Consider the following 27,064-nt stretch of genomic DNA (forward strand, 5'->3'; position numbering starts at 1 on the left):
CACACTGTCATAGAGTGTATTCAAACTTGCTGGTGGGGCTCAGTTCTCTTGTGAGAACTGAGTATGTTCAAAGGGTATCACAAGGTTGTATTTCTAGCAGTACTGAAGAGCTGCCTAGATCCTGTTGACTGCTGTTGTAAAATAAAGGCTTTGCAGAGGAGGATGAACGCTTTACATAGCATTGAAAAAATAATATTAAACAAAGCAGAACCTACCTACAATTTCTTTTTTTTTCTTTCTAACTTGGCAAATATTGCTTTATTTCTTTGGATGTATTTGCATGCTGGACCGTGCTTCATTCTTAAGGGCAGTGGCTTTCCTTCAGTGATGAAGGGGAGCTTCTGGACCCTTGACAGTTTCTAAGTACAGTGAGGGACAATGAAACAAGTGTGCGAATTTCATGTGATATTAATTTCTCAAATAATGTATTAGATGACGAAGAGCTGTGGTGTTCAATCAGGTCTTTGTTGGGAATTGCTCCCTCAGCAAGGTATGAGACCATTAAATGAGAGACAGCACCAAGCAGGCAGTGTCCCAGAGCCTTCTCCAATCAAGAGAGGGGAGCTTCTTTTCTGCCTGCTCAAGGGCAGTGGGGTGGCCTCTCAGCTGAGCAGCAGTCTGCTGAGCAGCAAGCTGAAGAGGATTTCCAAGGCTGTGCTTCAAGGAGGCCACGGGTATTCTGTGGTGGGATTTGTGTAATCACATAAGAGCAGTGGAGTACAAAAGGTACTTGACTGCATAACTTGGCATCCTATCTCTAAGCTCATGCAGCAAAATAATTCCTCTTAAGAAACTTGCATACAATGACTGTGTGGGCATGTGTCCACAGATTTGTGAACATGCAAGAGAAAATCCTACCTTAGACTTTAAGATTTGTTTGGACAATTTTAAAATATATGTCACATAAGAAAACTTCAAGGAGTTACTAAACTTCTAATTCAAGATATGAGTTCAGTGCCCAAGTGGTAATTTTGTCATCTAAAACAAATGAAATTTCTTTTAATTTAGCAGCTGAAAGAGTATTTTGTGTGCATGCTTTCAGGCTGCAGTAATAATACATTAGTAGTATCTACCTACAGTAATTTAAGGTTTTAATATATTGAAGGTGGTAGATATAAATAGAATATCATAAATAGTCATGTGCATGGATTACAAAGAAATCTGGCAGATTTTAATATAGGCAGCACTGTTCAAGAAAACTGCTTTAGCCCCTTGCTGGAATTTTAATTAAAGAAGGATAATAATAGATAGAATTAGAGAACACAGTTTAATAATGGTTGTGTCAGTGCTCCTCTAAAATAAGGCCTGACACTATTCTTATTAATATGTTTGTATCAGAGAGAAGTTTTTACTTAGAAAATCTGTAGTCAGAAGGGGAGTAGGGCTAAATCGCAGGTAGCTGAAAACAAGCAGTGTAGCAGAGTAAATGGTAAAAAGAGTAAAACAAGCAGAGTAAATAGTAAGGAGGCCCAAATCAGTGCAGCCTGCCATGTGCATGGTGCTGTGCTGGGTAAGGAGGCCATGTGCCAAATGCATCTTTTAAGCCACCTCACCACCACCATAATTAAATGGCTCCATCCGTCTTTGACCTGGTCGTCAGCTCCCTCTGTCACCACCTGTTACTGCCCCCTGGAAGGGATGGGACACTGGGCTGCACAGACCTTAAGCCTGAGCAGCTACAGTCATTCTTGTGCAGAACAGAGAAAAAAAGTCACCTTTAGATACTAGATTTATCAGAGTGTTCAAAATATACTTCCTGCCAGAAACTGGAAAGACTAGAAAATGGCAGGACTTCCACACTGAACTTAATCCAGAGTCATGCTGTTGTGTGTATCAATAATTGGGACTGATCAAATAGCTGAAGAGGTCAGATTTCAAACTGTCAGAGCTGGTCAAATACTCTTGTTCAGCCTGCTCCTAGCATTTCCTGGCGTGGCAGAACTGCATTCTTCAGTACAGTAACAGTCCTCTGTGGAATGATTAAACCCTTGAAAATATTTATTAATAGAACCCATTTCACCCTCCTAGCCATTGAGTACCTTCACAGTCTCATCTAGGCTTTATGAATCTCCAAACTCAAACAGGTGTTGGGATAGATAGTTATTGTAGTACATGTATAATACATAGCAATGTTATTTGTGAAATTTTTACTTAGTCTCTAACTAGTAATGTTTTACAAAACATTAAGATGAAAGGAGAATTAATGACTAAGATCCTTATCTGGACAGCTTTAGTTTCAGAGTTTAACTAAAGTTTAAAATACTAGATTAAGATGGCTTTTAAATGATTGAGAACCAGTGAGTAACCATGTGGGTTAAATGTTTTTAGATGAGAGGCGTTATCCATACTTGAAGAGTTATGCAAATCAGCTGTTACACACAAGATAAAGGAGAAGCAAATGCAGTAAGATCAGGCTTAGTGAGTTGGACCAGAGGAACCTAATACTCCTTTCTGACCCTGGCAATTTCAGCTGTATGATGAAAGAATAATAAATCATGAGAGGGACAAAATGATGAAGGTGATGTCTTTCTGCTTAATAACCTGTGAGAGCCTTTGCTTCCATGAATTTATCTAGTTGCTTTACTAATTAGTCAATAGTCTTGGTAGCTGTAACAACCTTTCCAAATCTTGAGATGGATTATTGCCCAGTAAAATGCCTAGTCCTGCTGAGTTTATTGGGAATTTTTTTATGAACAAGACTGTGCACATTCACCAAAGAGGAGAGCTCAAAAAACAAACATGGGAGTATCTGTGGAGAAGGGGTACCTAGAAGCAGATCTCCCTAAAAGAGTAACTTTATCCAAAACCACCATTGTAATGATCCATTTTTGTGTATGTGTATATAGAAAGAGAGGTTAGCTGTGAAGGCCTGGGTACCCAAATGTCCTTATTCCTACAGAGTTATTACAATGGAGCCCTACTAAGAAATAAATAAGGAAATGACAGCATTCAACAATCTAAGGAGCATAAGGTATGAAGTCTTATCCAAAGGAGTGTTATGCAGGACTCTAATCTGAGGGTTACCTAATTATTGAGAATTTTCCACACTTAATTATGCCAACATGACACATCTAGAGAATCTTGCTTTACTGTCATAGATAAACATAAATCTTGTATGACCACTTTATAAGTGATTTTTTGAAATTCAGGACTTAACATTTTTATTTTTCCATACCTACTGCTGTGTAATAAAGGCCCCACAAATTCTAGAAAAGGAGATCAACAGAAAAGTATTTTCTTCCTTGATAATAGTTGTGGTGGCTAGATTCACAGCCTGTACTGTTCTGGCAAGACAAAGTAATGAGTTCTGAAGAAAATTTTTATTTTTCACTCTATAATATTTCTAATAGCTCAGATATCAGTGAGCAGTAAGTGTTGATCTTTTTAGGAGTGGTTGCTAGAAAATACTAGGGAAATTATAGGCTCATATTATTATTTGATAATGTTCCTGTTTTATCTATATATGTATTGCATTACATTTAAAAGTGATGAAGAATTATGCAGTGCTCTTGAAACAAGTTATTGAAGCACTTCTGTTTGTGTGATCCCTGGTTTGGTACATCAAAACACAAAGCAAAGCAAAACACAAAGCAAAATTTGGATCATGATTTACTTTGAAATGCAGGTCATTTCTGACATGGGATTATGAAGAACGGAGCCATCTGTGGTGGGCAGAGTTAGTGCCATTGAGTTCCGTGACATGGCACCTAGAGCAGGTGTGTGTGGCTGGCACAGAGTCCAAGGCACCTTAGACAGATATTTCATTTGTCATTTTTTGTTGTGTAAATCACAGACTACAGGGGGTGCAAGGGACCTCTTGAGGCTTTCAGATCTGTCCTCCTGTCTGAGGCAGGAACAAATTTACCTGTGCCATTCCTGGCAGATTATCTCACTCTTCATGAGCTGCCTCCAAACTGCCTCCAGTTAAGAAAATCCACAGGAAAGCAGACTTTACAGCAGCAGTGGTGTGTCTTCAGTGGCACTGTGGTCATGCTTACAAGCAACATACAGACACAAAATAAGCTCATTAGTCAGTACAATTACCGAAAGTAAAAAAAAGTTATTGAAAACTTCCTTGTTTAGAATGAGTTTCAATAACTTTCAGTAACTGGTATGTAATTATTCACAAATTTCTCAGATCCAGTTTCTCCCTCCTCATCCTTTTACCATGTCAGGAACTCAATCTGAGCATCTGTACAAAAAATAGATAATAACAATCAATAAACTCCTGTAAGGATAACTTTATCAGGGATGTATGTCCTGCAGTGGTCTGCTTGTTTCAGGTAAAGCTTTTCTGGAAATGAAGCATTCATGAAGTGTCTGTAATTTAGGGCTCGTGTTACAGCTTTTGCTTTGGTGGTTTGTTTATGAATGGGAGACTCATTTACAGGATTTCTCTTATTTACATGGTGATTTGTTGGTCTGATTTGTTTAATGTCAGTTAATGCATTAAGAATACTTTTCAAAAACAGAACAGAAGACATGTAGAAAATACAGTTCATCATTTATTCCTCCTTTTTTTTTTAGAAAATGGATATTAAAATGCAAATAATCTCTTTACACTCTACCTGTTTTAATTAAAACTGTTCTATTTTACACTTTCTATAATCAGCCATGTATAATATTATATAATTCTATTAAGCAATTCCACTGCTGGTATATTGTTCCAATGTTAATGCCACAGTCAGCTCCTCACAGTCATTATGTAAATTCAAAATAGTTTCAAACAAAATCTCCAGTTATAAATTCAGTTGCCTTTAACTGTGTGTGGCAGTTAAAAGATTAATTTTTTTCTCTATTCTGTGGCCAAGGGACAAATACTTTTGCAGGCACTTAGACTGATACTGTCTGGCAGTGCAAGAAATAGAAATAAAGTCAAGTCCACCCTTTCAGCCAAGTTCTACACTGCCACTGAGACCTTAGCAGCACAGAAGGTCTTTATCCTCCTTTAAAGGTAATTATAATTCACTGGGTATTGTAATCAGGAAGAGTAAAGAGTTGGGGAGGATGGTTAAAGTAATTTCAAAGTGCTAGTCTGTGAAACATGCTGTAGTTCAGTCACTGATTAATGAAATTGATATGCCATTTGAAAGTTTTCTTTAAATATTATTTTCTGTATCATACTTGTATCAGGTATTTGTGAGAAATTGTTTCAACTACATCTGCTTGCCAAAGTGACTAGAACGTGTGTTGTCCTTTTTCAATTACTAACTCCTCAAGATTGTTAAACTGCAAATTTACTGTTACATGTAATGTTACATGTTTACATGTAATCATCAAAATGTGGTTAGCAAGCAGAATAAAGTAATCAAACCTAGAGCAAGAAAGCAATAGTTAGGAAAATCAAGACATGAGAAAAATAATTGATAAAAACAGGTATATTTTAGAATATCTTAAAAATAGCCTTTTCGACTGGATTATATAATCTTCACTAAAAATAATGCTTAGATGAATCATTAGAATTGGAAGGGTAAGGAGAACAAGGTCTGATAAATCACTCTTCCTTTACATGTCAGTCACTGTTTGCCTCTCAGACATTACATAATCCATCAAAACGAGCCAGCTTTGTAAATTATTTGGCCATGCTCAATGAGTTTCAATGCAGGCCCTACTTGGAATTCTCAGTTTAAGAACTGTTGTACCACAGAGCCTGTAAGTGGGTGCTAATACCTAGGTTGAAATTGCCTGCCACTAAGTGAAGTGGTCCTTAAAAATCAGTTGAGATCCTCTTCTTCAGGCAAGCCCTAGTAGAGTATCTGGCATCTCTCCCTCATGTAGTCCCACTGTCCTGGGCTTAATGCCCTCTTGCAGCTGCTCTCCTTTGCTGGGGTTGTCATTTCATTTATTCATCTTTGATGGCAGTTTCTACAACAGCCATGAGCTGTTCTGACTGTTCAATGATGTTATTTAATCCTCTCCATTTAGCATCAAGAAAAAAATCTGTTGCAAAGAAAACTCCTGCTGTATTGATGCAAACTTACTGACTGCACTGATAGCAAGCAGCTGCTCTTATTCTTATGTGGGTGCTTCTGCACACCCAAAAGTGTCAGGTTCGAGGCTTTTTCATCTTCTGGCATAAAAACCTTCACATCATTCACTTGAAGCCCACACATTTCTCAGTCGTGCTTTTCCAGTTGGCCCAACAGACCTCACCAGTTTTGTAGTGTCACTCAAATTGTGGCTGTATTGCACCAAATTTAAGGAAGAATGCAAGCTGGATTGGAACTCCATGGCTAGTGCACTTAAAGCAGAAAATTTAGATCAAGGAAGGGCAACTTTATCCAGGAGCCAACAGTGCTTGCAGAGCTCTTCCATTGTTTTGCAGTACTGTCAGATGAAAAGTCAAATAGGAGTTTTATTGGAATTTCTTCAGAATGAGGTGTATGTGATGGTCCTGTACCAGGCTGTACTGTGAAATAAGTGTGTGCTTTTACGAGACTGGCTTTCTTGTGGTTTTCACGGCTCTGCTGTGCTTTATGCTTTCTCAAAGCCTGCAACATACTACTTCATTCTCTTCCAGCACTTGAACCTGCAGTTAGGATGAAGAATGTCTGTGACATCCTTTTGCTTTATTGACTGCCACAGCCTCATTACCTTAAATGCCATAACACACCCTGATGGTTTTTTCTTTGGTCTGTGCGGTGAGAAAAATAGTAGCAAAGCTATTGCAGTGCACATAACTTAATTGTTAAGAACATTTTCCAGTGTTGTAAGCCATTTTTCTGCTTTCTGGGAAATCCCATAATTTTTTGAAGTGTGAGTTGACACCTCTCAATGAATCAGTGGGATTTTTGCTCATAACTTTTGTACTGCACTGGTCTTTATTTGTGTCATCTGTTACTCATTTTTCCACAACACATTCAGATCTCCTCTGTTAGATTTTACAAGAGTTTTTTCTTTCACATTAATTTTGATCATAGTAGGAAATTCTTGTCCTAACAGGCCTTGTTGTTTTCCAGTGCTTATTTTTCATAATCTTTGGTGTTCTGCAGAGATAATTTTCAGACTTAATCTTGGAGTTTCTAAATGTGCTGTGTCTTCAGTTTCTCCCGTCACATCATTTAATTGTACCACAATAATGGTTTGCAAACTGTCATGTTTTTTCAGGAGCTTTTCCTGACTGGCTTTATTACATTAAAGAATTAGACTTTTTTGAGTCCTTCCACCTGTGCAGTTTGCAGAGTGCACACAGCTCTCCCCCTGCAGAGGTGCAGCCTGGGTGTCGCTGCAGCTCCTGCGGTTTGTGCCATTCCCGTGTGTGCCACAAGGCACGGGCAGGGGACACCAGGACACCTCTGCACCCAGCAGCACTCTAGGGGCAATGTGCAGGTTTGCAAATCTGCACCTATGCAGGCTTGGCAAAGGATTCCAGGTCAACCTAACTCCTCTTGTTTTATTTAGGAACATCTATCTATAGGGGTGCTGTGTTCCCAAGGGCTAATGTGAGGTTAGTTAATTAGGACACGTCTTGTGAGATAAAATTCTGCTTCAGAGTTTTCATCCATGTCATCACCACTAGAGTGACACAGGAGTGTGTACTGTTTATTTAATGGTTGATTGATTTATTTATGGATTGAGAGATTTCATGCAGACTGTGGAAGTCAGTAAGGTATCAAAAGATTTAGGCTTTCAGTTCATGCCAAATGTAGAACTTCATTTAAAATCTGCTAAGATTAGCAGATCTTTCCACTAACTTCACCAACTTTTGCATCCAAATCCAAATTTGTTTCATGTAAGCATGCTGCACATAAAATAGAACTGTAAAAACCAACATTTGTTTCAAATCGGGAAGACAATCATGAGAATAATGAAAATTTGAATCTTGATATTTGGATATAGGAACCACTTTTTCCCTTCTATCAGTTTAATACTGATGTTTCCCCTAAATTCTGTATTTTAACATGGGTCTTTATCTGTCTGATTTTACAATCCAACCTTTTTTTTTTAAATTGTTTGGGTGTTATTGTTAAACCAATAGGTGGCACTGGTTAAGCATATTAGCAGTCAAGATGGAGAGTATTTTATAAAATGACACAGTGAAACCTGTCCATTATAACTTCAGAAACATAATTTTAAAAATACATGTTGGATGTGATCACTTAATGTATATGTGTTTTTTATATTTGTTATTTTACTGAACTGACAACATGGAACATTTCAGAGAAAACTATGCCTCATTTTAAATCAGGTATTGTTTGATTTGGGGCTAAAAAAGAAGAGGTAATTGCTGCAACTAGAAGTTTTAGGCTTATAATTATACCCTGCATTTTGAATCCTGCCTAGTTAGGTCTTTTGTTTTGAAAGTGAGTTTGTTTGATTGTTCTGGTGTAGATCACAAATTTGTAATCACATCCTGTCATTTCTTCCCGCTTGAGAGACACATTTCAGAATTACTTACCATCTTAATGTTATTTTTCATTATTTCTTCTGACTTTCATGACAAGCAGACATTCCTTTGGGCTGAAATGCTTAGTCCAGTCTTGTATTTATGTTTTTTAAGAACTGAGAAGGTTGAGTCACACAGACTTTGTGCCCATCTCCTGAGAGAGCTCTGACCATCAGGTGGAGTAAGGACACGCAGCTCTGTTACATGACAGTAGCGGTGGTTTGCTAATCAGGATTTATTTGGATGGTTAATTATTTTGGGGGTTTAGTTGAATTAATGAATGTCTTCAGACTGTCCATTTTCTTATTTGCCTTCCAGACAGCCAGTAGAGACCTCAAGGTTGGCATTGTTGTTTGGGGGAGGGACACTGGGAGAATTGACTCTGACCAACCTGTTCCCATCCCTGATCTACCTAATCTTGGGAAGCTTTGGATGACTATTCTAATGCTCGCTCCTAACAGAAACTCCAAGGGGAAAATGACATCAGTGTCTATGTAGTTCATTTTCTAGGAAGACAAGGGTAGTAGGGAGTCCAAGTCTTTTTTCCCCCTCTCTTACCTGCTACATGATTCTAACTCACTGCTTGCAAAATGCTCTGAGATGAAAGGCGCTATAGAAATGAAAATTACTTCTTATTATGGTATAATTTTCAGAGACAAGTTTTCCATAATATTTAGAGACATGTTAGCTGCTAGTATTTGAAGTTTTAGCAGCACAGTGCTGTTGTGCATTATCAGTGAAAAGGGTAGTTTAAGAGGAATAATTCAGTTGAACATTCATATGAGTCAAGAACATACTAGCATTAAGAGGCTTGGCAGCCACTTCTTACTTGGCACTGCTGCTAAGTAATTTTTAACCTTAGATAATTAAAGTTCAGAAATTCTCACTGCAGTTAACAGACAATAGCTATAAAATACCCACATTTTTAAATATTGCAATGCATTAAAAAAAATCCTATGGTAGGAATCTGTTCTACTCTTCTATCTAATCTAAGTATTTAGAAAACTCAGAGAAAGCAAATAGCTGAGTATCTTAGTGGTCATGCATTCAGGACTAGATCAGAAGTTCACTGCTCATCCAGGGCTTCCACAGTTGCACAAGAGACTCCAACATTATGTGCTAATAAATGTAATGATGTGAATTGGGCAGGAGCCTTTGGCAGCAGAGCAGTGGGCTGAAAGGCATGAGGTGGAAACCTCCGAGTGTCTGTCCTGACCCACAGCAAAGCACAAGATCACCAAGAACGGAAGAGGTGATACAGAAATTGTTTCTTCTGCCTGTGCTGGGAGGAGCTGCTCTTTCTTGGGTGACTGCCTGGAGATGGCACCTGTAGACAGCTCTGTGACCCCAAATGACATTCGTTTCTGTGGTGCCTTGAACAGCTGCAAGAGCAGCTTTTTTCTTTTTTTTTTTTCTTTTTTTTCTGCCGGGGTTCTTCCAGGTTCAGCTGCCTGCCTCAACTTGTTATGTCAGTCAGCAGTTTTCCTGCTGGCTCTCTCAAGCTGGGTGTTGCAATGTTCCTCTGTCATTCAGAGTGGCAGGGCAAACACCCTCCCTGCTTAGGATTTTCCTCTGCTTGAGGGCCTTAGCTTGCACCATGCATGAGTACTCACAGGTTACTTTTCCATGAGCAGATTGAATGTTCAACTTGAATGTGCTGCTCCTTTGAGCATGGTGAGCAGAACCCACATTGGCACCTCCTTTGCAACACACGATAGGAAAATGGGGCTGAGCAATCTCCTTGTTCTGCTGCATCAAGACTTGACTGGGTAGAGTCCATGTGTGACTGCAACCCACATAGATGAATACAGCCATCCACATCACTGTGGCTGAACTCAGACCAGTACAGCACCAGCAAGAAGATAAACTATTTGGTTTTAGGACAGAATAGCTGGTGCTTGAAAATAGGCAATTTCCATCAGGCCCATGTTAACTCTTTCTCTTCACTCGTATATACATTTTGAAATTTCTTCAACAGGGCTGTGTTCCATGACTTATCTTATCCCAGAGATGAATGTTTGGCAACTGTTTGTAAATACACATCATCTGTTTACTAATACAAAAATGAAAAATGTACTTGCTCTATTGAAATAAAATAAGTGACTTTAATAGCAGAACAGCTTGTGTTTGAAGGTCAGACTTTGGCATGGGAATAGTTCACGCTGAGAAGCAGCACCTTGGCGCACTCTAATGGAAACTGGCAGTGATTTGACTGAGCCACAAGCCTTCAGAAATCACACTGCACACAAACAGTTCTGTTTATTGGACAGGATGGATGTAGATGGAGATGTGACTAATTCAGTTCAGTTCTCAGGATTACCCCTGGGAGCAGGACGGTGGGCTGACATTCTCTGTCAGTTCCAAGTGTAGGGATGGGCAGGACAGTGTGGCTGTGGAATGGCTTAGGAGGGAGCCATCTGCAAGAGATGGCTCTTGTATGGAAGATGTGCACTCAGCGAGTCCCTGGCTTGTGGGTTTGGGTTTGTTTAAATACTGGAAACAAGTTTAGGGTTGGAGGGGATTTTAAAGTTTTCTCTTTTATTTTTTCAGATGTAGTTTCATTCCCAGAGTTTGTGAACTATTATTTGTATTTCTGAGTATCAGAATTAACATTAAGAGGTGTAGTAAGCTCATCTCAGAACTACTGTCTCATTTTCGCTGCTAGAAGAATGTAATTTAGTTAATCTGTTCATCTGCAGCAGCAGCCTGGAAGGTGGAATTTGCCTGTGTGACGTTGTTAGGAGTTGCCAGCTTCACAGATTTGCCATCACTGTAAATCAAGTTTAGATTATATTTAATTAAACCAGCTTATCTGCCATCCATACTAATTACCAGAGTTCATCTTAACTATATACACTTCTGTTTCCTTAAAGTTTCAAAGCTGATTTCAAATGCAGGAATTCTTAAAATTAATTAATACAAGCACCAGACTCAAATTCCAATTAGATAAGCACACTCCATTAGATATGAAAGTAGCAATAAAAATATAGAATGGATATGCCAAGTGTCTTATCCAGACCACAGTTCTAGTTGAAGTAATGTTTTATCTATTTCATTTCTAAGATATTACAAGTAGCACTACTCCCGCAGTGTGTTGTTTCATTTTCTGAACGAGACTCTGCACGTTAAGCTGCAGGGAGCAGCACCACGTTCTAAAACTAGAGCCAGCAGGGTTCTGCAGTATAAATCCTATGGGCATAAACAAAAAGTAGGAGAACATGGTTTTACCTGTTGTAAACTTCAGGCAAAATATTTCTATTTATCATTTACCATTCTGCTGTTTTCCAGAAAAACTTCCTTTTTGTTGTTGTTCCTGCAACTTCACCTATTTTATATCCCTAAGACCATTCTGTCTGCTGTCACATTTAAGTAACTGCAAACAATAACTGTGGATTGTTGCTTCCTTAATAACCAAGCTGTAGTCATGATTGATTTCCATTTAAAAATGCAAGAATCATTTTGGTTTATCTCAGTAATTGAATAATAACTCCATTTTCAACAGAGTTTATTCTACTTGATCATGAAGATGTGATGCTCTGTGTTTTCATAAACTTGCATGCCAAAATTAACATGTGTTAAGGCAAAAAAAAAATAGAATACAAATTCTATCACTGACTGATTTAAGGGCCTCAGTTACTGTGAAGGTAAAAAAAATGAAGTATTTCAAATAAGGCAAACTACACATTTAGCTTTTATCACAAGGTACAGCAACACCATTGCTTTGGAGCCAAAATAATATTGCTGTATTGGCATTGTGTGACCCTCTGACTAATTAGCCTTGTTAGCTGTGTACTACATTCTGCAAGGAAAGGATGACTTAGACACTAAAGTATGAGAGAAAATTAATGACTGTGGATCCTAAGGAGGGAGCAACTCATCCATCCCCTTTATGTACTGACACAGGCAGCTCTAAGCTGAGAGTGCTGGTTTTTTCACTCTATTCCTAAATATTTGTCTGTTTTCAGCCAGATCTGCAAGTGAAGTGAATCTCTTGATCATCACTATGTAATATGCTTTGACTCACATCACAGGGGTGTCTTGGTGTGCATGGATTCTTTTTTGATAAAAAACAGGAAGATAACTCTAGGTTCTTACCAAATGCATTCCAAATGTTTGTGAGGGTTGAGAGGTTCTTACCAAATGCATTCCAAATGTTTGTGAGGGTTGAGCTCAATGTAATGTAAAATGCCCTGAAAAATATATGGCATCAACATTGGGTCCTTGGGACCAGCTGCGTTCCTCTACAGCTTTGCTCCCACCAGCCCACACAGGAGCCAAAGTCTTCCCAGGCGGTGTCCAAGCAGCCTGGATAACCAAGCCAAACCTGCACGTTCTCCTGAGGATTGCTGCGAGTTACTGCAGGGGAACTCAGGTCAGGTCATGGGCTACCCTCCCTCCTGAGTGCTGTCAGCAGAAACTTGGTGAGCCATGAACTTGCCTAGTTCAGTCTTGAAGAGCTCCAAGGACAGAGGAGCTTCTCCTGGTGCCCAGCCTGAACTTCCAAGATGCAATATGTTACCCTTGTCTTTCTTGTACTCTCTGGCGTGAACACCTTGGCTCCATCATCTTTGTAAATGCCTTGGATGTAATTGTAGGCTGCATTGGCTCCCTCTTACACTCTCTGCTGGAGTAATCATGCCCAGATCCCTCTGTCTCTCTGTGTAGGCCGTGTGCTTCTGGCCTCTGTCTCAGAAGCCTCTCCAGTTTCCTCCCCATCCTCCTGATTTGGGGTGCCCAGGGCTGGGCACAGCGCTGCTGGTGAAGCCAGGGGGTGTCAGGGAGAGGAATGACTGCCCCAGAGAAACTGAGGCTGCACTCATCCAAATGTAGCCCAGAGCAGGGTCCCTCATTAACAGTGTTCAGATTGGATATAGAAGAGATCTACACTTTAGATTTAGAATCTCACTTTGAATGGCGTGTGGACAGTCAAATGGAAAGCTTGTGATGTAGCAAGGACTTCAATGCTGCTTGGACCACTGTTAGAACACATTAGCATAGTATATTTTAAAACATTAAAGCACAAATGCATTGTATTACATTATTCCACTAATAGCGGATGTCTTCTGAAAGCGTCTCTGACTTTTTATCACATCAAAAGTTTGTGAAGAAGAACTGTGGTAATTCAGAAAAATTGAATTAAACCTGACTGTACTTTTGAACCTTTTGTTACAGACTTTTTTACCTTGGTGAAGATTTCAGGAGAAATAATTCCCTGGATGTTTCTGGATTGCTTTCTTTCATGAAAATATGTGGTAGTTATACCACACATTTGTGTAATATTTCCAAGATACACTTGGATATTCATTTGGTATAATAAATTAAATTACAGATTTCACACTTTCCTCGATTTTTTAGATGAAAACAGTATAAGTCTGTGACCATGATTCTATGAACACACATCTCACTCAGATATGTCAGCTGTGGCTCTGATTGTGGCTCTAAAGCATTGTTAGATTTGCATCTATGTCTCTTGCAACAATATGGGAAGCATCAAATCAGTTGTAATCTATTGTTTTGTTTCAGGGCAGTTACACAAATAATGCATTACCTGCAGTAGATGTTCCCCATCATTTATAAGTTAACACTTCATTTTTCATCACATGGCACTCAGAGTTAGGGGTTTACAACAGTTTTGTTCTGTTTTTGGAAATAGCTTAGCAACAGTGCTATCTTTGTGTGTTCTCAACTCAGTCACAATGTAGCAAAATCCATCGCATATCATAGTCTTGTGAAAGATAATAAAATTTATTATCTGTACAAAATTTCACTACTAACTGAATTTACTTCACATTTGACTGTATGTGCAAGTGGTATATTTATATAAATGTGTTGAGATTTACTTGGACATACTGAACTTAATAATAATTTTGATGTCATTGCCATATGGTACTTAATTATCAAAACATGTCATTTTGCATGGTAAGAATTACATGATATCAGAACTGGGTATTTGGTATTATAGGAGGAATTACCTGGGCAAAAGAAAAATAATGCTAATAATGATGAATTATGCTTTCAGGATACTATTAGATTAAGGATGATGAAGCAAGTGATACATTTGTGACAATGTTGTTAGTTCATGTTATTGATTTGTTTCTAAGTATTGCGATCTCTTTCATCTTTGCTATATCTCTTTTTTCCATGGTGTTTCTTATTTGTAAAATTCAGCTTTCTGAAAACTAAATGGAAGTCAAAACAGTAAAGAAATTCTGACTGCTGAATTACAAAATGAATTCAGCTCCACTGAATTATAATATGCTGCCACATTAGAATGTGTATGAAGCATAATTTTGACACATACAAACACATTTATGTGATTTTACATATATCTACACATGCTAATACTTCCCTGTGTTGTACAACATACAGTTTGGGGATTAGATCCCAGAACTTGATTTTCATTAGCGCTCTGTGTGTGTCACGGATTCATTTTTAAGTGAAAAATCTGTATCCCTGACTAAAAGAAGAGTTTGTATAAATATTGTTAATAGCATATTTTTCCACAATACAGATACAATAGCAGAAAGGAGAGCCTTAAGAGAACATGTGTATCCTAAGCTGAGAGAATTCTGCAGAGAAAACTATGGCCTGGAATTTCAGGTATGTTTCGTTGTGTTGAATCTTCTATTAATTTGTCTTGAAATTAACTCTATTTAGAACAGATAACATTTTTAAATATCATTGGTAAAATAGAAAATTACAAAAACTTCAGTTCACATAATCACATGCAAAATTGTTGGGGTTGGAAGGGACCACTGGAGGTCATGTAGTCCATTCCCCCTGCTAAAACAGGTTTACCTGGAGCAAGTTTCATCAGATTCCATCCAAATAGGTTTTGAGTACCCCCGGGGAAGAGGACTCCACACCCTCTCTGGCCAGTGTGTTGCAGTGCACTGTCACCCTCACAGTGAGGAAGTTCTTCCTCATGTTTAGGTGGAACTTGCTGTCACCAGTTTCTGCCCACTGCCTCTTGTCCCGTTGTTGGCACTACCAAGAAGAGCCTGGCTACTTCCTCTTGACACTCACCTTCAGGTTATTTGTGTGCTTGGATAAAATCCCCTCTCATTTGTATCTTCTCCAGGCTAAACAGGCCGAGCTTTCTCAGAACTTTGATGTACTTATTTTACATCAGATTTGAGGTAAATTCTGAACAGATGAAAAAGCATCACCTCTCTTTTAGGTATTCAGAGTATATAAGAAGAAATAATATTACATCTGAATTACTGTGTTGTGTTTCTAGAAACCGTATTTAAGTTCCACTGTAATGTGGAAAATAATTTAACCAGGTGAATGCCAAAACTGATTACCAAAATGAATTTAACAGGGTGTCTTTTTATTGTGATTATATACTATGGAACTTGCTTTCTTTAATGTCAGCTGTAGCATTCCCATTGCTCCAATAGGTTTGTGTTTTCCTCTCTTTCTATGAGAGACATAGACTCATACACATCTTTGGCAGGAGCCAGTTGGTAATAAAAAGAGTTGTATTTGATTTAAAACAGGTGTGTTTGGCATCACTGTTAAAGTCACTGGTACTTTAAATCAGGTATGTCCTAATTCACAGTCCTTTATATGTCAGCAGGCCTGGAACCATTTCTCTGCTAATATAAACAAATACAGCTTGTGATGTTGCAAAAATGTTGTTCAGTCTTCCAAAAATTCTGGCTCTGCATCCACAAATTTTCCTTGCATACTTAGTGACCCCAAAAATTCATCTCTCCAGACTGTAGCTTGGGAACAGCTAATGCCTTTTATGCAACATCCTGTTCCTCCCAGTGTATTATTCTTGATGCACATGCAGCTGGTTTTTAATCAAAATAACAAGTTCTTAAATTAGTATATTTGGTTTTAATTCCCTGAGTCACAGTGAAATTGCTGAATCTGCATGATGGTAAATTCCAGTGATTTTTGATTATGGCTATAAAAGAATTTCATCTGAAGGTCCTAGCTCATTAACTGATTGGGAAGTCCCAGCTGCAGTGGTACATGAAAAGAATAACAAAAGATATTTAAATAATATTTTTCTTGTATTACTACCATGTGGCATTCATCAAAAATATCAACCCCTTATTTCTACTGTCTTTGAGGAGACTTCTTGGTGAAGGAAATGTCTCTTCCAAGTAGATCATAATCTACTGAATTCTTTGTGAGGAGACACATGTCTTTCTTCAAACAGATTGTAATGTAGTCTCTAGGGGACAAACAATTAACTTTACTCTAGTTGATATTCATACTCTATTTGATATTCATGGAAGCAAATTATTTTATTATATAGTTTCAACACCAGCATCTTTATGTGAAATGAGGTCTGAATGAAAGCTCTACTGACACAGTTTGGAAAACTGCTAGAAAGCTATCACATTTCTGGGGAAGCAAAGTAGGAAGATGTACAAAAATAACCAAGGAAAAGTAGCCAAGCCTTTTGAAAGAAACTCTGAGGTAGACTTTAGTAAGACCTTTATTTTTTTCTTATTCTGACACACTAAATTTCTTAGCTTAGCATGCAAGACTACAGTTTTACATGCAGTGTTAAAATATTAGGTAATTTTCAGATACAGGGGTAAATTTATATTTCTCTGTACAGAGCAGAGCATATAACTTTTCATCCTGGTATGTAATCTTCTACTGACCAAGCAAGAACTACCTCACGTGTGACTACCACAAATGCTCTGATCAGGACACTCTCTACCTAATAAATCATGACCCAAATGAAAAGCATTTGAGTACGTGCATTACTGCAAGTTTCACTGAGTCACCTGGCTGCACTCCAAACTGTTTCAGTTGTTGCAAAGCTTGAGATCTCTGAGGTGCCACCGTTCTGGTGGGAGCTCTTACTGGACATTATCACCATATGAGTGGAAGCAGAACTGGCTATCTTCAATCACACTATGAATTTGTTAACTTGATGGCCTTTTTTTTCATTGTAACAGAAAATATTTCAGAAAAATACGCACTTATTGGCTAAGAAAGCAAATAAGCTGAGAAAAATCCTTCCAGAGCTCGTGGTAGTTTTGACCTGAAATACAGTACTTTTACAGGAGAGGATGGAGAGGTTAAAGAAAGCAGTTGTAATTGAAAATTCTGGGAGGCTAACCAAATATAGTTAATCAACAACATACACTTTTCTTCTTCAAAACAATGAACTGTTTTGAATAATTTTCAACAGCATATATATGGTAGAAGGAAAGTAGAACTCTGCATGAATGGAAATTGTAGTTCTTTTTTAAGCTCTTGGAAGTGATAAAAATAATTTTATCTCCTAAGCAAAATCTGTGAAACTGTAGGATTGGTAGGACAAAAGCTAAAGTGAGCAAAAGGAAACACTGAATTATGAATGAAGAGTCTCTTGTTAGGTGACTCGTGTGGGACTGAACCAGAGCAGTGTCAGTCCACGGTGGGTAAGGAACTCTTGCAGAGGGCTCTAGTTGTCATATGACCTTGGCAGCCTTGCTGAGAGTTTGATTGAGTGTTTGGCACAATGTTTTCCAAATAAAAGTAAAAACATGCTTCAGAATCAGATATAATTGTCTCCTTGTTCCATTTCTTTAATTTTGTAAATCCTATTTATTTTAGTTAGCATAATGATCAACTGATGAGACCTTACTTAGAAATTTTTGGTGTCTTCAGGGGTTTGTTTGGTAAAATACTTACTCTTGCAGGATCAAATTGTATCATGTTAAGATACTATGCACAAAAACTGATACCCCATAAAATAGCAAACAGCCGCTGAGCCCCTGCAATTGTCTGGTACTCCAGGGAGCTTCTTCTTCACATTTTCAGAATTAATGTGATTTCTGAACAGTTAATTAAAATAGAAATTGCTTTCACATTTCATAAGAACTACAGCAGCCCAATAAATTCATTCAACAAGTAATTAAAACATTCTTTACTGTATGCTAAGATTGGTATCTGAAGGACTTTATAATGAGAATATTTAAGTTTTATCATACATCACGCAAGTAATCACAGATTAATACAATGTGAAGTTCAATAATAAAGTTGCATTAATAAATAACAGAAAGTAGAGAGGAAGAAGGGAACACTTCTTTTTCCTAATGAGACTAAAAAGAAAGGACAGGAAAGAAATCTGTGCAAGTGAGGAAAATAGGAAGGTTATTTGAAATGCAGTTTTGTAGAGCAGAAAATGCATGTTCCTGCAAAATTTTTCAACAGAGTTTCTGTAAAAAGTAAAGATATTGAGTGTATTTTCTTGGCAGTGTAAGCTACACTTAGACTGTCAAGAAAATGCACTCAATACCTTCATTTACAGTCAATGCATTCCATACCTGGGTTTTTCACTCCTCATGAGTCACACAGGACACTACCTGTCATGTTTGGTAACAATGTGCCTGCTGCAGCCAACACTGATATGAGTCACAAACTTTTAAGGCAGAAATAATCAATCAAACTATTGATGCTGCAATTACATATCAGCATAAATAGCTCTAGGATTTGGTCTTACACTTTGGTATTGGTAGGAGAAAATTCCCAAGATTAACCAGCTGAAAAACTGCCGAAATTTAGTTTTACATCAACTCATGATTAGTTCTCATATTAAATCTTCAGACTAATTTTATAATCTGTTTGGACAACAGCTAACCATGTATTAACACAATTTTGATTGGTTTTTTTTTAATTATCTATTTAGACTGTTTTTGTTAAAATTGCATACAAGATGTTAAGAATCAGTAGTAAATGAGAGATTAGTGGCCTGTACCATGAGCTTTGTTCCAAAAGTAATTCATACATATGATCACTATCTTTTTAAATTTGATTTCCCAATGTAAGAATTTAGCCTTTTAGTTAAAATGAAATCACAGGTCATAACTTAATTTGTTCAAATAAGTATAAAATGAATCGTTTCTTCCAGGAGCCTGTTTGTAACTAATTAGGGTCATAAAACTGAGTCTGTAGCTAAATATGAAAGGCTGGACGGCAAGCTCTCTGCCACGGCATATCTCTACAATCTCTGCTTCCAAAGTGCGAGGATCAGCTAACAAAGGAAGTATGATAATGTGAAACCATTGTTATTCTTTCTTTTGAGCCATGTGCACAGGATGAGTTTGTATCCTGTGGATACAAGTGGCACTGTGTGTCAAGTCATGGTCTTGACTGTGATTCACAGTGAGATTCCCATTAATTTTCATGGAGCCAGGATTTTTTTTCAATTCTTTCTCATTATTCTTATCTACCCATTATATGCAATCTAGTACCAAATAAAAGGCTGCATCAAATCAAGATCTTGTCATGCTAATCTCCACATGACTGTGAAATGAGAGACTGTCCCAGGAGGGACTGTCTGGGAGGGAAAGTAAGAGGCTTGAATTCTCATTTGTATGAGGAAACCTTTCCAGTCTGTGTAAGGACTGGATGTAGAACTCATTGCATTTTACCACAAGAAGAGCAAAGCTTAGTGCACAGGATGTTGGCAAAGCTCATTTTCAATTTGATTGGTAGAAAGACCATATGATAAGTAACTCTGTTGCATTCTGTTTTCCAGGTCATAGACTTATACTGGGGAGTTGAAGCAGATGAATGGGACAGTCCTGAGCTGCAGAAGACTCGCATGAAGCTGCTTGAAGATTGCTTGAAAAGTTCTGCAGGTCCATGTTTTGTTGTGGGTATAAAAATAATGTTTTACCTTACAAGAAAAAGATAACATTATCTATCCTAACATGCATGATTCAGTAACAAATGCGTGATTTTCTTCTTTCTAAAATACTTTATGCTCATTGCTGTGCATTTGCTGTGCAAATATTTCCCTATGCAGCTCTGTAGATTAACAGTGATTACTCAGTATTAGTGGAGAGGAAAGAAGGATCTTTAATGATCAGTCCTCATAGCAAGATGGGTATGACTGTACTTCTATCACAACAGAATTATTGACAACTTGTTTAAGGAGTTCACAGTTAATTAATTCTTGGTACTTCTCACACATGCATTATCAGCTGGCCTAGAAAGACTTACAAAAAAAGCAGCAGCAGCAAAGAACTATCTGCTCTGATCAGCATTTGCTGTTTCATGTCACAAACCCAGGACAATTTAGTATGGCAGGTATTAGAGACTGAAAACACTGGAGGTCAGTGACAACCTGAGGAGGCTCTGAGTGTGTGATATCACAGAATCACTAGGCTGGAAGGGACATTCAAGGTCATTGAATCCAATCCATGCCCTAACACCTCAACTAAACCATGGCACTGAGTGCCACATCCAGTCTCTGTTTAAACGCATCCAGGGATGGTGACTCCACCACCTCCCCAGGCAGACCATTCCAGTACTTGATCACTCTTTCTGTAAAAATAATTTTCCTAATATCCAACCTATATTTCCCTCGGTGCAGCCAAGGACACAGAACATGACTGTGTCCTCTGGTTCTGTCAGTTGTTGCCTGGAGAAAGAGACCAATCCCCACCTGACTACAAACACCTTTAAGAAGTTGTAGAGAGTGATAAGGCCCCCTCTGATATACTGATGTGCAACTGATTATTCTCTCCATGGTCACTCGCTAGACTTCAATGCAAAACAGTCTTAACACCATGCTTTCACTTCCCAAATTTTCCTTTCTATACTTCTATATTTGCTAAGAAAATACTTTACAAAAAGTACAAAGTTTTTCTCATTTGTGTCTAAACGTAGCTAAGTCAGCTCTAAATCTTAGTCTTGTAATAGTAAGGCAGAGAAAAAACTGCAAGTCCTTGATTATTTTTTTAAGTGAAGAATGTTAAAGATTTTGTGAACTGTATCCAGTGGGATGGAAAGGATACAAATTGTGTCAAAGCAGGACACATGCCTGCTGTGAAGGCTGGAGATCGCTTCTCTCCATGCCAAAGATCAGACAAGGAACAATCTGTAGCACATGTCATTCTGTACCTCTATCACACCCTTACAACCATCTCTCTGGCTCTTATTCATTCACCTGATTGCCTCACTTTCTTGTTTAGCTTCAGAGCCCCGGAGAACAAAGGCTTCACCATAAGAACCCAGCATCTGGAGTACAGAGTCTGGGCTGGGTTTGATGCTGTCATGACACTATTTTTCACAAGCACACACTGGCCCAGATCTCTAGAGAGTTTGGGTAGCTTTCGTCTTGTGTGACTATATTTAGTTTTCTGGGTTTATTTTTCCACTTTCTATCTTCCTTTTGATGAAAAAACTAGAGTTGGAACAGAAGGGCATGGAGGTTTTCATGTAGCAACACCCAGTGTCCTTAGACATGATTTGTAAAATCTCTGATAGTGAAGGAAACCTTGTCACATAATATTGCTGCATATTTTAGCAGCTCAGAGTCTTGAAGCTCTTAAAAACTGCCTGCCTGATATTGTTGCTAAAGAAATCAAGCTGAATCAGAATTTTTAAACAGAATGAAACAGTTAGCAAAGAGCTTGCAGTAAGCCAATGACTTCAATGTTTATTTCAGGTTTTCCAAGTATGGGCCAAAGTAGTAGCACTCCCAGTGACTAGACTGGCAAAACCACAGAAATCTGTTTATGCACATTTCTTTTTCTCTCTGTTGTACCATAGTGAGATGAGGCTTATTTCATTTACAACAAAAATTGGAGATGATTCTATTGCAGCAAGCAGAATTATTTTTAATTTATAGTAACATAATGAAAAATTGACTTTGGCACTGCAGGCTTTGGGCAACCTGCCATTTCTTGAGAAAGTTCTATAAAATGTGCCACTTCTTTTCAGCTGGTGGGGTTTTTTGGTTGTTTTTTTTTTTTTTTTTGTTGGCTTGGTTTGTTGGATTTTTTTGGGTTTTTTTAGTTATCAATTACCACTTTTTGAATTGAGATACAGATCTGGGATTAAATGGAACTATTCAGAATTAGCTATTTGATATATACTGATTTTAGAAAGTGTTTTTTTATGGCAATTTTTGCCTGCATTGTAATATCGAATGGAGAGAAAATGAAATTCAGTCCTTAAATTAGTGCAGTGAATGAGTTAGAAGTCCCAAGCTTTTCTCCAAATATGAAACAATATAATCAAAATTAACACATAAGCACAAGGAGGAGACTGTTCTGATAAAAATACAAAACCAATTTCCTGTGAACACTGACTTTGGGAATGTACAGTTCTTCCCTTAACTGCTGCCTAACCTCTACTAATACTTGATTCAGATAAGGGAGAGGGAAGTTGTTTGGATTTTGGTTAAGCTGGGGTTATTTGTTAGGTTGTGGTTTTTGTGTAGGGTTCTTTCTGCTGTATAAAATCAGTGCCTATTATATTATCATTTAAATGATTTAAATACTCATAGCTTTTACTGTAGGTAAATACATACTGTGCTATTTTTGATCTACAGAATAATTTATGAAGACTCATTTATGAGTGGAAAATACTTTTCGTACAAATTTTATGCAGATTTCTTGTCTTTGGAATCTACATGGGAAGACTGAAATGCAGTATATTTATTAAATTGTGAACTGCTTAAACTCTATATTGCACAACAATACCAAAGAAAAAACTGATTTATTGCATCACTCGAACCTTTACATTTACATACATCCTGAAAATTATAACACATAGGTGCTTTTCCATCTGCCTGAACTGTTGTCCTTGCATGACTATGTCCTGAAAGATTGTAAAATGAAAAAGATAAATGGAAATTAAAGGTCAGTCTTTTACCTGTAAAGGTTTGCTCAGTTAATGCTTGGGATTGTGCAAACCTTAAAGATTATCTCCACCTATCATTTAAAACATCTGGGCCAAAGAATATTAAAAACATTCTCAATGTACTCTGAACAGCAACTGAAATTTACATTAGCCCTCTCAAATTGCCAGCAGGTTGTTCTTAATCTGAATCTGTTCATGGCATCCGTAACCAGTTCTCTTCCTTGTTTGCTGATAGAGAACAGGTGACCACTCCAAGATGAAGAATCACCAAATATTTTGAATTGGGTCTCACCATGTCCTCAAGAGTTGCCACATCTAAACAAATGTAACCTGAGCTCTTGCATCAGGCTTTGTGATTTCACTGGTCTGCTGAGGTACCCACAGAGAATTTCTGCAGCTCCTCTTTCCACAGACCTATTGGGGATGTGTAAAAGCTCTTTTCTGCACTTTCAGTCCAGGGCAAGGGCAGGAGGAAGCAACTGACAGGCCTGAATTCAGGAGCAACACAGGAATCCCTTCCTGAACAGCTCCTAGGGAAGCATAACACTCTTTCAACTTCCACAGACCTAAAGAATCTAGCATTATAAATTTGGAATTTCAGTAGGATTTTAAAAGAATATTAGCAATTTAAAATATTTGGCATGTCCTTAAATCACACTGAAATTGAAGAGGAAGTATGGTAAATTATGGAGTGGCATGTTTCAAGTATTTGTGTCTTTGTGTTCTTCTGTATAACGCATTCTTTAATTGTTCCATGAAATATATTGCTGCTGTCTCTCTTCTTAGTACAAATGGTTGATAATTAATTTTGAGTGCATTCCAGATCAGAGAAAATTCCAAATTATATTATTACTGCTCTGCTGGATCTCATCAACTCCAGTTTCAGTTCTGTTGTTACTCTGAGGTTTATTCCTAATGTAAAAACTAAGTACACACAGGGTCTGGAATGCCTAAGTTTTATTTTGCTTTTGTTTTCCTGGGAAATTCTACACACACTTTAAGTTAGGGAGGCAAAAGTCAGTCAAATGTATCTATACTAAAACATCCAGTTCAGGGGGTTTGCTAAGGACCCAGTGCTTTTAGGGAATTCAGCACAAGTTTTCTGTGCTTGGGCATTTCAGTATTTCATTTTCCCCCAGGACACAGCTCTATTTATTTTTATGTGTTTGTTTTTAAGTGTATGAGGATAAATACGTGGAGCCAGACATGGCAGAACAGTCCACTTCTTCCAGTAAAGTAAATTCCAAGAAAGAAATACCAAATTGTTACTTTTCTTCTCACTCTGATTTTAAGACCATCCAAGCAAGAACTCCCTCTGATATAAGTGGATTTGGGGTCATATCAGGAATGGCTCCATAGGACTTCTTGGCATTGATCTGGAGTAAAGTACATGTCTGCAGTATTAATCCTGCTTTAGATGGACTTGGCCAACAGGAAAGGTTCTTCTGTAAATAATCAAAGTAGAGCTTTGTGTATTTTGAAACCCTTCAAAACAAAGTGTTCAGTTTTAAAGACAAAATATGCAACTTTCCCCCCCAGCAAACTTTGCTCTTCTTTCACAGCCTCCAGACTAAAAGGCAAAGCATATCTACCCCTTTCCCTATAGTTTGGCTCTGAAGAACACATACACACAGAAAGTAAAATCAAGCCTGAGGTGGTATTACATGATTAAGCTATTGTAAGTGAATTCCTTCATCTGCTTTAGGGATGGGAGTGTATTTTCCTGTGAATCATCTCTGATTCTCTAAATCTTAAATACTTAACCATTTTTTATACTTGGCCCATTGGAAACAGGTACAAGATTGATCAGACAGCTTTTCCATGTAACACAGAAACTGCATGGGTTTTTATGTAGTCTAAAAATAACTTGCATTTTCAGTCAGAAGACTGCACATATTTTCTACTAAGCCACTGTACTTCTTTTTCTTGATATAAATACAATTTCTGGTGCTGTGTTCCAGAAAGGTTAAGTATTATATTTAATATGAATGACCACATTAGGCAGAATACGATTAACATGAAGTCATATTTCCATCATTCTATGTAATGTGTAGAGGGAGAAATAGGCTGCATGAGATTTATGCAATTTATTTTCTCATGACCCTCAAGAACTTTACCAAACCATCTTCTGAGGTAGTACTGTAATCAGTTAAATGTCATGATCTGCCCTGCAAATGAATCTGTGGGTCAAAAATCCAGCATCAGCTATTCTGCAGAAATGAGAGAGATGGAGGGGATTCTAAACCTTGTAATGCTATTTCTGTGTAAGGAAACAGCATACTTTACAATATTTAGCAGGCAGCTGGTAAGTTCAAAGAGAGATATTAATAGTGCTGCTAGCACCTAGCATATATTAAATTAAATCTGAGGTCTTTTAAGCCTGGTGCTAAATATAAATGTCAATATTTCACTTTTTTTCTTTATGGGTCTCTTTTGTCTAAAGAAGTCTGATCCAATGCATAGTAACATGCATTTTATCAACTAATACATGTTACTCACAGAGTAACTTTTTATTTCATTCCACCTTGAAAAAATGAAGCACAGAGTATTTGCTTAGAAAACTAGGGAGACTGCAATTATTGTGAGTAAATTACATGTTCTTTTCTTGTTAGCTCTTTTGCATAGTACAGAAATTACTTTAATGCTTGAAATGGTTTTAAAATGCTTTAGTACACCAGTGCTGCTCATGGCTGGAAACACAGTTCACCATCTGGCCACGTGCTTTGGCAGTCTGTATCCTCTGCCTCTCAGTCACACAAGTGCATGGCACAGGCAAGACAGTGTTTTCATTCAGGTGAGTGGCATTTATGTACTTTTGCTGGTTTTTTTCATTTCCATGGACATCTGCTGCAGAATTTTTAAACTTTTGGCTAATGATCTGACCCATTACCTGCAGGGCAGTACTTAACATTCACTGTTTGTATGCTTACCATTAATTGTAAGTCAAATAACCTACTGTGTAAAAATCAGTGTTAGAAAAGTCATGAAGATATCCCAATAGAAAGGCACTATTTCATTTTTAGCTCGATGTAAGCTCTTTGCCTCACTGTTTAATAATAAATACCATTCCAAAATGGGAATGCAGAAACTAAGCCACCTTTTTGATAAATAAAAGAAAGATCATATTTCATAGAGAATAAAAGAGACAGCCCCTTCTTGCATACAAAATATTTCAGTAAGAATGTGGAAGAGTGCCAGCTTTTGACTCAAGTGTTTGGGGCCCAGAAGCCAGTGCCCTGCCCTCCCAAGGACTACACTGATGGGCTCAGAGTATCTTCTTCCTTTCTGACTCCATGGTATCTGTGTCCCTGGGTACTCAGGAGGGCACATTAAACAGCAGTAGGAGAAGCTTTTCCATTTCCCTGTTAGCCACTCTTTGCCTGTGAGATGCAAGACAGGGTTTCAAATCACAATTCTTTCTGGCTTAGATGAGTTTGTGATTATTTTACAAAGCAAGGAAGTTTACACCACTGTGCCTTCCTCAAAAAGACAATATTGATCTCCTTACTGTTTCCAACAAAGGTGCATTCCCCATTCTCTGTGATTTCCACAGACAAGGTTATTGACTTCTGTCTGGGCTATGTGCACCAGTCTTTTAGTAAACCTAACCCTTTTGATTTGTTTTTCTACCCAGTTCCACTCTTGTCAAGTGTTACAGGACCTGTCAGAGAGTTGACAGAAATCTGGACTGTGGCAGGAATTACCTGCAAGGTCCTGAGCTTTATTTGAAAGGAAAATGTACATGCCTGTCAAGAAATGTCCCATGCAATTTCAAAAATATAGCAAAGTGAGAATAACACGTTTGTTTGGAGGAGAATCAGAGTGAGTGAGCACCTCAGATCTTTAGGCAGAGGTAGGCAAAATCTCCAGTTCTTTCTCTATGCTATCTTTATTCACTGACCTCTTCCCTAATTATAATTTTTTTGACTGATTTTCTCACCTGCATCTATGCTCAGGCTGATCAAAGACCCAGCAATAATAAGCAGTGAAGGAAAAGGCAGCAAAATGAATTTGGTGCTGCATGACCCTGTAGAAGACAGGGAGATTGTGGAGAAAGACCAT

At 37.9% G+C, this 27,064-nt stretch overlaps 1 protein-coding gene across 1 annotated transcript in view; it reads left to right on the forward strand.

The window, feature by feature from the left end:
* The window catches only part of NWD2 (NACHT and WD repeat domain containing 2), a 51,339-nt gene that overhangs the window by 5,959 nt on the left and 18,316 nt on the right, over window positions 1–27,064 (forward strand). The window contains exons 2-3 of the mRNA XM_054290095.1: window positions 14,898–14,986; window positions 19,887–20,003. Of these exons, the coding sequence (XP_054146070.1) occupies window positions 14,898–14,986; window positions 19,887–20,003 (206 nt within the window). The remainder of the gene's footprint in view (window positions 1–14,897; window positions 14,987–19,886; window positions 20,004–27,064) is intronic.

Source organism: Melozone crissalis, unplaced genomic scaffold (assembly GCF_028551555.1).
Source record: "Melozone crissalis strain CALT ecotype California unplaced genomic scaffold, PUWL_Pcris_2 ptg000006l_1, whole genome shotgun sequence".
In the NCBI taxonomy this organism is placed as follows: domain Eukaryota; kingdom Metazoa; phylum Chordata; class Aves; order Passeriformes; family Passerellidae; genus Melozone; species Melozone crissalis.